Below are 12058 nucleotides of genomic sequence, written 5' to 3'. Positions count from 1 at the left end.
ATAAATTGATCTATTATTACCAAACAGTACATTCTTCCCTTTGATTTCGGTAGAGGTCCAGTAAAGTCTATCTGCAACTTCTCCCATGGACCTCTTGGTCTCGACTGATGTCCCCACTTTACCTTGACAGGTTTCCCTATGTTATACTGCGCACATATGGGGCAGTGTCTACAGAATCTGTCCACAGCTTGTTTCATTCCGGGCCACCACCAGCATCGCTGGAGGTTGTTTAACATATTGGATGTACCTGTGTGTTGTCTACCATGGTACAATCCCATTAATTCTTGTTGTATACAGCTTGGTGTACATATTTGTTGCTCTTTCCTCCATATTCCACCCGCCCTTTCTTTTGCACCCCTTCATTCCCATAGCTGCTTCTCCTCCTGGGAGACTTCCTTATGTAATTTGGATATGTCTATATCCTCTGGTAGTGCAGTTATAGCGGCTATGTCTAGCTGCGTTTCTGGTTCTATTTTGATCCTGTTTACCGCTGCAGTCTGTTGCTCTACCACCTTTCTGGCTGCACGATCCGCAGCTCTATTTCCCTTTTCTGTGGGGGAATTCCCTCGCTGATGGGCTTTTACCTTTATTACCGTTGTTTCAGTGGGTAACCCTGGGGCGGCTACCAATTTCTTTACTAAGTCCTCATGCTGTATGGGTTTGCCCCCCAAGGCGATGTACCCCCTTCTACTCCAGGCTGCCATATAATCATGTACTATGCCAAAAGCATAGCGGCTCTCGGTATAGATATTCACCCGTTTTCCTTCTGCCAATTTTAATGCCTCTGTCAATGCCGTTAACTCGGCAACTTGTGCTGAACTACCCCCTGGTAATCTGCCTTCCCTCTGGACGGTGCCGTCTCCCGTCACCACAGCCCAACCTGTTCGTGGTGTTCCGTTAATATATTTATGGGACCCGTCCACATATAGCTCTAGGTCTGCCTCTGTCAAAGGTAATTCCCTGATCCTGTCTACATACTCTAATTCTTCTTCACTGATGCAACAGTGTTCCTCTCCTTCCATTCCCATCATAGATGCAGGGTTCTGGCTCATGTCTCTAACTATCTGTATAGATTTATCTTTGGGCAACAGGACAGCCTCCCAAGCAGCCTTCCGGCCGTTTGAGATGGTCTTTAATCGTCCGGTATTTAACAATTCCACTAAGGTGTGTTGTGTATGTAACACTATCTCCCCCGTCATTACTACAGGTTCACTCACTTTGACTGACCACCATGCACAATCAATCGCCGCGACACATCTTGGCATATCGGCCACTATTGGGGATCTCCGTGTCGAATAGTAGGCTATGGGTCTCATGTAATCCCCATGCTTTTGTGCTACCACTGCACTGTAATGTCCTCCATGATTGTGGCAAAAGATATGATATGGCCTCCCCATATCGGGTAACCCTAAGGCTGGTGCGGCAGTCAGTGCTTGTTTTAATTTAGTAAAGGCTTCCACCTGTAACTCTGTCCATTCAATGGGTTCTTCTGCAGCTTTTCCCCCTTTGGTCAATTCATACGAAGGTGCAGCTAGTTGTGAGAATCCTTCAATAAAATTTCTGCTGTAATTAAATAGTCCCAGGACTTGTCGCACTCCCCTTACAGTTACAGGTTTGGGCATATCGTTTATGGCCCACTTCCAATCCTCTGGCATGGCTCTCTTGCCCATGCTGATATTATGGGTTACCTCTGGTTTTCCTACTTGAGCTTTGGTGGGGTTTACTTTAAATCCTGCATCCCGGAGTGCTTTAAGAATTTTGGACAAGGCTTTAACATGCCCCTGGAAGTGATCAGTAAATCGTCGACATACTGCAACACTGTACTGCCGTCCTCCTCTAATTCTACTTCCTCCAGGGCCTTGGCCATGTGTCGGTGGAATATAGCTGGACTATTATGGAACCCTTGGGGGACCCTCGTCCAAGTATATTGTTTCCCATCTACTGTGAAGGCAAATTTCTCTTGTGATTCGTTGTCCAATGGTATGGACCAGAATCCGTTTGCAATATCTAGGACTGTAAAAATTTTGTGTTCGGGTTTTAGCCCATTAAAAATTGTAGCAGGACTTGCTACTATCGTGTATTCCTTTGGGGTCACCTTATTTAGTGCCGTATAATCTATTGTCAGTCGATGTGATGCATCTGGTTTCCTTACTAGTCATACCGGGGAATTAGTTTCGGATACAGTTTCTCGTAAGATTCCCTGTTTGTTTAATTCCAACACGATGTCCCGTACTGCTGCTTTGGCTTCCTCCTTTAAAGGATATTGTTTATGTGGGCGATGCATTGGTCCCGGTATTTTTACCGGGGGGGTTTGGACTAATCCACAATCTTGTTTATGTGTTGCCCACACCCCAATATACTCTCTGCATGGGATTGCCCATAGTCCCATCTTATCCCATTCCGGGTCTATAATCTTAATTGCTCCTACCCGATCTGTTTTGTTTCCCGGGGCTGTTTGTTTGTTTGACTTATGATCCGACGGCCAGATCACTTTATTCGCTTTAGGGTCAATTAAAGCTCCTACTTCCCACAGTAAGTCTATCCCTAGGATTGTTCCTTCAGTATTCTCGCATACCCACAAATGTGTAGGTATTATTATACATCCAATTTCTAATAAAATTGTTTCGCTCTTATAAGCCTTAAGTCTTCTTCCCCCTATTCCCACCACATTAATCGAAAGTTTAGTTCGGGGCAAGGGTAAATCTGTCAGGGAGATTGAGGCTCCTGTGTCTATTAACATTTTGCACAGCCGGCCCCCTACCAATGCATTAACAAACATCCTTGGATCCTCCTCACCATTCTCCCCGAGGGCCGCTACCTTTCATTTAATATTCAACTTCTTCATCATGTCTCTCATTTGCCTCATAGTGCATACATCGCCTTCTTCCCCGTCCTCTGAATCATACCCATATCGCCTCTCACCTCGGGTATTTTTCCAGTTACTATATTCCCTATACTCCCTCTGGCATTGCCTCTCTCTATCTCTATCCTCCTGCTCTCCTTTCTCTTCCCTCATCCATCTTTTGAAGTTCCCCTTCCCCCCATTTCCTCCTGGCTGTCCTCTTTGGGGACCCCACTTTTGTCTCGACCCCTGACCTTCTCTCCCTCCTCCTTTATTCCAACAGCCCGCTTTCTTATGTCCTGGCTTGTTACAATTGTGGCAGGTTGGTCGTACATCCTCTCCCTGCTTCTGTTTGTATTCTTTAGCGAAATGTCCCTCTTCACCACAAGCATAGCAGCTTGCTATCCCCACTGCTTCCTCCTGTCCTTCCAACACTTCAGCTGCAGCTATCTTAGCCTTTTGCATGTTATCTACTTCGGTCGCCCACCTATTTAAATCATCTTATGTGTTCATTGTAATGATTCCTAATCGTATAGCTGCTTGATGTGCGGGACCTAATCTGGCCTTAAATGATTGTAGAAAACACTGATTATCTCTTGTGGGGTTAATAATGCCGGAGCATCCCACGAATCTTCCCCATTTCCGTTTGCTATAGTCTACAGCAGATTCTCCCTTGTCTTGAGTTATATTGGTTATAGCTGCCCAATCTACTGGAGCTTGTCCCATCACTCCCTCCACTGCAAGTTTAAAGGGGTCATAGTCAATTTGCGACTGGTTGTGTGTAATAGTCAACGTTCGACACCAGGTTCCGTCTTTAAAATTCTGACCTAACTGTTCCCAGTGATCGTTCGGAATTTTTGCTCGCACTAACTGATCCACATCTTTATTGTGCAGATTGTGACTTATTCTTAATTCCCTCATTTTTTGCCAAAACGGGTAGTTATTTTCTCGTACCTGTAATTGGGGTAATTTATCCACCAACATTTGTCTCTCTAAAGGTTTAAAAGGTTGATACGTAGTTCGAATTACTTGGGGCCCTTGCGGAATCACTGGAACTGCCGGAACTGCTGCTAGTTGTCCGCCAGGCCCTGCTGGGACCATTGGAACTGCCGGGACTGCGGGTGTTCCGGGGGTTACTTCAGTCTTTATTGGGTCCACTTTCACTTCACGGTGTGTCGGATTGTGAGGTGGTGAGAGATTATTTTCTTTTGGCCAGGGCGGTGGCTCCAGCCAGTCCCTCTCTCCAGTGTATTTTGCTGTTTCCTTTTCTAACCCACCCCCATCTATATTACCATCTCCTGATAATTTTGGGTATACGGGCGTACTGCTGGAGTTGGCTTCCGCCACCGGGTGCCCCTTCCCTCTTTGTTTGGGAGTTGTTACTTCTTTCTCTTCCCTTTCTTCCTCTTCCTTCTGTTTCAACTCCTTACTTTGTTTCTGGTAACAAGTTAAGATTACCACTCCCCCTTTTCTCTCTTTATCTTTGGTTTGTCTCCTCCACCAAGCCCTTTGGCTCTCTGCACTGTCTTCGGGATCCCATCCTTTCTTTTTCATAATTTCAATGAGTTTCTGATTTTTGTCCGCTAAATAGCGGGTGACGGAGTCGGGATCTCCCCAAGGGGATGGTCCCTCCTCCTTTATGTTTGAGCCTTTCTTTGACATTCTGGGTTTCTACCTTCCGTGGGTAGTTTCCCTTCTGTCCGTCCTTCAAAGAATTCTTATTTTAACTTCGCGCCTATTTATAGGGTTTTGCCGCCTATCCGGCTTAGAAGATTTTGCCGCCTTCCCGGCTTAGAGGATTTTGCCGCCTTCCTGGCTAACTGGACCGCACCCCCTTTCTCGAGTCTGTCTCTTTTTTAGTTCTTTTAATCACAGCCTTATCCGATCTCACAGTATGTTCTGAGCTTTCTAATTTATGGGTGGTAATTTAAAACATACTCACCCTCTCTAGCTCAACGTTCCCGTGGACCGGCAAGGGTCTGTGATCCTGCCGACTATGCCAATTGATGTAAGCCAAAGGCGAACCAAGTGATATACAGGGTCGACGCTTTGTTGGGTACAGGTGACAGACTTTGAGTGATGGTTCAAAATGATCCTTTCATTTTCACAGGCCTGGGGAGGGACTGGGGAGAACCTTCTGAGACTCTTCTCAGATTCGACTCCACCGATACCCTAGCGACATTCACAATTATACACAAAAATCATACCCCTGCCCTAGGGGCGGGTGCAAAGCTATCAACGTCTGAATGGCAAATATAAAGCAGGACATTAATCACATTTCTGTTATCAGTTGGTTCCGGGACCTTCTGTGACTGCGGCCTTGGCTTAGTCAACAACCGCCCTTTGTCTCTGGCCAGGTGATTTGTTCAGTAACATGTTTTCTTAAGATAACAGTTCCTGTTTTCATAACAAGCTCAAGTTGCTTTGAATGCATCCTTAACAAGGTCCTATGTCTAACACTTAATGATATTAATTATAAATGTTAATTACTTCATATCTTATTAATCTTAGAATTGTCATAAGCCTCCTTTTTCTGTCTTATTTTAACCTCTATCTTTAGTCATCCAGGAAGCTCTGGCTTTGGATGCCCTTCCTTTCCCCCTCCTGGCAATGTGTCTACTCTGCACACAAACCATCTCCTCTCTGAAGCCCTCCCATTGTTCAATTACTGTTTTGCCGACCAACTTTTGATTCCAATCCACCTGGGCCAGATCCCTTTTCAACTCACTGAAGTTAGCCCTCCGCCAGTTAAATATTTTTACACTTTCCTTTTCCATAACTATTTTTAACCTGACGATGTTCTGATCACTGTTCCCCAAATGCCCCCCCCCCACTGAAACATGCTCCATTTGCCCCACTTTATTCCCCAGAACTAGATCCAGCTCTGCTTCCTTCCTCGTTGGGCTGGAAACAGTGTTGAAGAAAGTTCTCTTGTTCGCATTTCAGGAATTCCTCCCCCTCTTTGCCCTTTAGTCTGATACTATCCCAGACTATATTAGGATAATTGAAGTCCTCCATTATCACTACTCTGTAGTTCGTGTATCTTTCTGTAATTTGCCTGCAAATTTGCTCCTCTATCTCCTTCCCATTATTTGGTGGCCTATAGTGTACACCCTGTAGCGTAATAGCTCCTCTATTGTTCCTTAATTCAAACCAAATAGATTCTGTCTTTCACCCTCTCAACTATATCATCCCTCTCCAGTGCTATAATAATTTCATTGATCGGTATTGCCACCTCCTTTTTTTTTCCTTCCTTCTCTTTCCTGAATACCTTGTAGCCAGAAATATTAAGTTCCCAATCCTCCCCTTCTTTGAGCCAGGTCTCTGTTCTTCCCACTATTTCATTGTCCCATGTGGTGACTTGTGCCTGTGGCTCACCAACCTTATTTTCCACTCCGTGCATTTACGCACATGCACTCCAAACCCATCTTAGACTGCTTCGCATATGTCCCCCCCCCGTCTGATCCCTCCCATTTCTGAACTATTCTTTAATCTAGTGCTATTTGCCTCTCCATGTCCTCTGTGCACCTTGTTTCTCCTCTTTTATATTTCATCCTGGAGCCCAACCCCTGCCAAATTAGTTTAAACCCTCCCCACAGCACCAGGGAACCTTCCCGTGAGGACGTTGGTCCCAGCTCTGTTGAGGTGCAACCCGTCCACCTTGGACAAGACCCTCCTGCCCCAGAACTGGTTCCAATGCCCCAGGAATCTGAAGCCCCCCTTTCTGCTTCATTTCTCCAGCCACGTGTCAACCTGTCTTATCCGACTAGTCCTATACTCACTAGCGCATGGCACTGGGAGTAATCCAGAGATTGCTAGCTTTGAGGTCCTGCTCTTTAATTTCCTCCCGAGTTCCTGAAACACTGACTGCAGGACCGCAACCCTTTTCTTTCCTGTGTCATTGGTTCCCATATGGACCATGACTCCGAGCTGTTCAACTCCCCACCCCCCGTCAAAATGTTCTGCACCCTCTCCGTGATGTCCTTTACCCTGGCACCAAGGAGGCAACACACTGGGCGGGACTCACATCCGGGGTTGCAAAAACACCTGTCTAACCCCCTGACTATCGAATCCCCTATGACCACTGCATTTCTACACTTTGCTGTGCTCCCCCTGTGCAGTCATTTGCCCCACAGTGCAGTGGATGCGCTCCAGACTGCATTCCCCCGAGGTGTTGTCACCCTCACTGAAAACCGGTTTGAGAGTGCCACACTCCCGGAGGATTCCTGCACTGCCTGCCTCTTCCTACCCTGCCGGACGGCCACCCAGTTACAATTCCCATGAACTCTCCGTAGCTGCGGGGTGACCACCTCCTGCAACGTGCACTCCAGGAAATTCTCAGCCTCCCGTCTGCCCTGCAGTGACTCCAGCCGCTCCTCAAGCTCAGAAAACCTGAGCTCGAGTTCCAGCCACTGGAGGCACTTCCTGCACCCGCGGTTATCAGGGACACAAGAAGTGTCCTGGAGTTCCCACATGGCACAGGAATTGTAGCAATCAGTCCCATGATTCTGCTTAAAATTCTATCTACTTAAGCTACAGATATATAGATATGATGTTAGGTTAGTGCCCCCTTATCCCTACCATTTAATCAGTGACTGGCCCTTTGCCAGGCCCGCTGACTGTGGCCCCTCTCCCAGATTCCAGCCCCAGCTCTGTGCTGACTGTGGCCCCTCTCCCAGATTCCAGCCCCAGCTCTGTGCTGACTGGGGCCTCTCTCCCAGATTCCAGCCCCAGCTCTAGCTCTGTGCTGACTGTGGCCCCTCTCCCAGATTCCAGCCCCAGCTCTGTGCTGACTGGGGCCCCTCTCCCAGATTCCAGCCCCAGCTCTGTGCTGACTGCGGCCCCTCTCCCAGATTCCAGCCCCAGCTCTGTGCTGCCTGCGGCCCCTCTCCCAGATTCCAGCCCCAGCTCTGTGCTGACTGTGGCCCCTCTCCCAGATTCCAGCCCCAGCTCTGTGCTGACTGTGGCCCCTCTCCCAGATTCCAGCCCCAGCTCTGTGCTGACTGCGGCCCCTCTCCCAGATTCCAGCCCCAGCTCTGTGCTGACTGGGGCCTCTCTCCCAGATTCCAGCCCCAGCTCTGTGCTGACTGTGGTCCCTCTCCCAGATTCCAGCCCCAGCTCTGTGCTGACTGAGGCCCCTCTCCCAGATTCCAGCCCCAGCTCTGTGCTGACTGCGGCCCCTCTCCCAGATTCCAGCCCCAGCTCTGTGCTGACTGTGGTCCCTCTCCCAGATTCCAGCCCCAACTCTGTGCTGACTGTGGCCCCTCTCCCAGATTCCAGCCCCAGCTCTGTGCTGACTGTGGCCCCTCTCCCAGATTCCAGCCCCAGCTCTGTGCTGACTGCGGCCCCTCTCCCAGATTCCAGCCCCAGCTCTGTGCTGACTGTGGCCTCTCCCAGATTCCAGCCCCAGCTCTGTGCTGACTGTGGCCTCTCCCAGATTCCAGCCCCAGCTCTGTGCTGACTGCGGCCCCTCTCCCAGATTCCAGCCCCAGCTCTGTGCTGACTGCGGCCCCTCTCCCAGATTCCAGCCCCAGCTCTGTGCTGACTGTGGCCCCTCTCCCAGATTCCAGCCCCAGCTCTGTGCTGACTGCGGCCTCTCTCCCAGATTCCAGCCCCTGCTCTGTGCTGACTGCGGCCCCTCTCCCAGATTCCAGCCCCAGCTCTGTGCTGACTGCGGCCCCTCTCCCAGATTCCAGCCCCAGCTCTGTGCTGACTGAGGCCCCTCTCCCAGATTCCAGCCCCAGCTCTGTGCTGACTGTGGCCCCTCTCCCAGATTCCAGCCCCACCTCTGTGCTGACTGAGGCCCCTCTCCCAGATTCCAGCCCCAGCTCTGTGCTGACTGCGGCCCCTCTCCCAGATTCCAGCCCCAGCTCTGTGCTGACTGAGCTGCTCTCACCTGGGGACAGCGCGTCACAATCGGCCCCAGCGCACCTGAGCTGCTCACAAGGTCCCGCCCCCTTGCTGCGCCGCCATTGGTTGGAGCACCCGCCGCCAGCTCGCTCCGCCCACCTCTTCCTATTGGTCCTAGCTCACGTCAGTCAGGAGGTCACGTGATCCATAACCAGGAGCCCCCACGCCGTTTCCACGGCGACCCGAGCCCAGCGCGCAGACGCAGCAGAGGCCGGAATGTGAGACAGGTTTTTGCCTCCTGAGAAAAAGAGAGAAAATGGTGGAAAGACTCAGCAGGTCAGGCAGCCTCTGTGGAGAGAGGAGCAGAGTCAACGGGTCAGGGCAATGAGCCTTCATCAGAACTGGAGAAAGTTACAGATGTAACAGGTTTTAACCAGGGGCAGAGAAAGGGGGAGGAAAGGACAAAGGTCTGTGATGGGGTGGAAGGCAGGAGAGAGTAAATGACAAAAAGGAGGAGGGTGTGAGGCAAAAGGAGACGGTAACGGGACAAGTAAAGAAACAAAGGATGGGCCTAGAGGAGGTGTGGATGGGAATGGCAGAATCACCAGCAGCTGCCATCTGAACAAATGGGGGCCGAGGTTATGGTCTGAAATTGTTGAACTCGATGTTGAGTCCAGAAGGCTGTAAAGCGTCTAATGGAAAGATGAGGTGCTGTTCCTCGAGCTTCCGTTGAGCTTCGTTGCAACAACGGGAGAGGCCGAGGATGGAGAGATCAGAGTGGGAGTGGAGCGGTGAATTAAAATGACAGGCGACCGGAAGCTCGGGGTCATGCTTACGGACTGAACGGAGGTGTTCCGCAAAGCGGTCACCCAATCTGCATTTGATCTCCCCAATGTAGAGGAGACCGCATCGTGAGCAGCGAATACAGTATACTAGATTGCGAGAAGTACAAGTAAATCGCTGTTTCACCTGGAAGGGGTGTTTGGGGCCCTGGACAGTGGGGAGGATATAAAAGGGTAGGTGTTGCATTTCCTGCGCTTGCATGGGAAGGTGCCATGGAAAAGGGAGGGTGTGTTGGGGGTGATTGAGGAGTGGACCAGGGTGTCGCGGAGGGAACGGTCCCTTCGGAATGCTGAAAGGGGAGGGGAAGATTTGTTTGGTAGTGGGATCATGCTGGAGATGGTGGAGGATGATCCATTGAATGTGGAGGCTGGTGGAGTGAAAGGTGAGGACAAGGAGAACCCTATCGTGTTTCTGGGAGGGAGGGGAAGGGGTGAGAGCAGAAGTGCAGGAAATGTCAACCACTGTAGAGGGGAATCCTCGGTTGAGGAAAAAGGAAGACATGTCGAAAGCACTCGTATGGAAGATGGTGTGGTGTATGTAACCTGTTCCACCTTAAGAGAACTTAAGCCTGGTCCACCTTAAGAAAGGTACTACTTTCTTTGGCTGCTGTATACGGTAATACCGGTGGTGACCACACCGGTATATAAGTGCTGTGTAGTAATTTGCTGGGTAGTTCAGCCCTGACCTTCGACTAGTAAGGACCTGTTAAAGTTATTCTTGTGGTCTGTGTGCAGTGATTCATATTAACCATAACTGGAACACACAGACTTAACAGATGGTATCGTCAGAACAGATGCGACGGAGATGGAGAAACTTGGAGAATGGAATAGAGTCCTTACAGGAGGTGGGGTGGAAGGACGTGTAGTCCAGGTAGCTGTGGCAGTCAGTGGGCTTATAGTGGATGTTTGACGATAGCCTATCCCCAGAAATGGAGACAGCGAAGTCGATGAAGGGAAGAGTCGGAGATGGACCATGTGAAGGTGAGCATGTGCGGCGCCGAGAAAGTTCCATTGATAGTGGTGCATGTGCGTTGTCAGCATCAACTTAGCGTGGCGGCTGGAGCGCGGGGGCTTGTGGGTATTGCAGCCGCCATTACTGTTGATCCTTTCAACCAACCTGTGCAGCAGCTGGAGCCTGAAAATCAGCTTCACTGCCCCTGGGCTGGGAAAGGGGAACATGAGACAACATTCTCCCTCTTACAGGGTTTTAGAAGTGGAGCATTTACAGACAGGAAGCTCAGACCAAACATCACGTAAAGGGGCAGTTACACTGCTGGGACCCCCAAATAGACAGAGGGAGATAGAAGAGAAAATAGTTAGGCACGTTTCTGAGAAGTACAAAACATTAGGGCAGGAATACAAGTTGAGCGTCCCGAATCCGGCAACCTCGGGACCGAGGCCGAGCCGGTTTTCGTGTTTTTCCGGACTTCGGAACGTGTTTCTGATGTCTGAAGTCAGGAAATGCCCGAGCCCAGGTTGCGATATTTCTGGACTTCGGACATCAGAAACACATTCCGATTCTGGAAATGCCTGGGCCCAGGTTGCGATATTTCTGGTTTTTGGTAAGCCTCCCCCAGGGTGTCCGGATTCCGGAACATTTTACGGAATCCGGATGACCCTGCCACCAATCGCCCCGATTTTGGACGCTCAACCTATAGTAGGATATTTCAACAACCCTAACATTAACTGGGATAGAATCAGTATAAAAGGTTTAGAGGGAGCAGAATTCTTAAAATGCATTCAGAACATTTTTAACCAGTACATAGCAAGCCCAACAAGAAAGGGGGTGGTTCTGGACTTAGTTTTAGGGAATGAAGCTGGGCAGGTGGAAGGGGTATCAGTGCGAGTGCATTTTGGTGGTAGTGATCATAAAATTCAGTTAGATTTAGCGCAGTTATGGAAAAGGACAAGATAGGTCAGGAGTAAACGTTCTCAATTGGGAAAAGGCCAATTTTAATAAGCTGAGATGTGATTTAGCAAAAGTGGACTGGAAACAGCTACTTGAAGGTAAATCAGTGTCAGAGCAGTGGGAGGCATTCAAGGAGGAGATAGTGAGGGTTCAGAGCAAATATGTTCCCACAAATAAAAAGGGGACTCCCAAATCTATACAGGGTTTGATAAGGCAAAAAAGGGAAGCTTATGTCAGATACTGAGAACTAAATACTGCAGAAAGCCTAGAGGAATATAGAAAGTGCAGGGGTGAAATTAAAAAGGAAATTAGGAAAGAGAGGGCATGAAAAAATATTGGCAAGTAAAATCAAGGAAAACCCGAAGATGTTTTATAAATACATAAAGAGCAAGAGGATAACTAAAGAGTAGGGTCGATTAGGGACCAAAAAGGAAGCTTGTGTGTGAAGGCGGAAGACGTGGGTATGGTTCTTAATGAATACTCTCTGTCTGTCTTCACAAAAGAGAGGGTCGATGCAGACATTGTAGTTAAGGAGGAGGAGTGTGAAAAATTAGATGAGATAAACATAGTTGTAAGCGCTTCTTAATTTCCAAACATGCAGCCACTGAGCTTTGA

The 12058-nt window shown here is 49.1% G+C and overlaps 1 protein-coding gene across 2 annotated transcripts in view; it reads left to right on the top strand.

Moving 5' to 3' along the window:
• LOC147118619 (uncharacterized) overlaps positions 1–12058 on the top strand; it is a 78688-nt gene that overhangs the window by 22754 nt on the left and 43876 nt on the right. Inside the window, exon 3 of one of the 2 annotated variants that reach the window (XM_085984506.1) lies at positions 11583–11585. The exons of the other annotated variant lie outside the window; for it this stretch is intronic. Within the exon in view, the coding sequence (XP_085840632.1) occupies positions 11583–11585 (3 nt within the window). The remainder of the gene's footprint in view (positions 1–11582; positions 11586–12058) is intronic. 2 annotated transcript variants of the gene reach the window in all.

This window comes from Somniosus microcephalus, chromosome 4 (genome assembly GCF_052327205.1).
Source record: "Somniosus microcephalus isolate GS21.2 chromosome 4, FLI_Smic_1.0, whole genome shotgun sequence".
Taxonomy (NCBI): Eukaryota; Metazoa; Chordata; class Chondrichthyes; order Squaliformes; family Somniosidae; genus Somniosus; species Somniosus microcephalus.
This window is presented reverse-complemented; position numbering and strand designations above follow the sequence as displayed.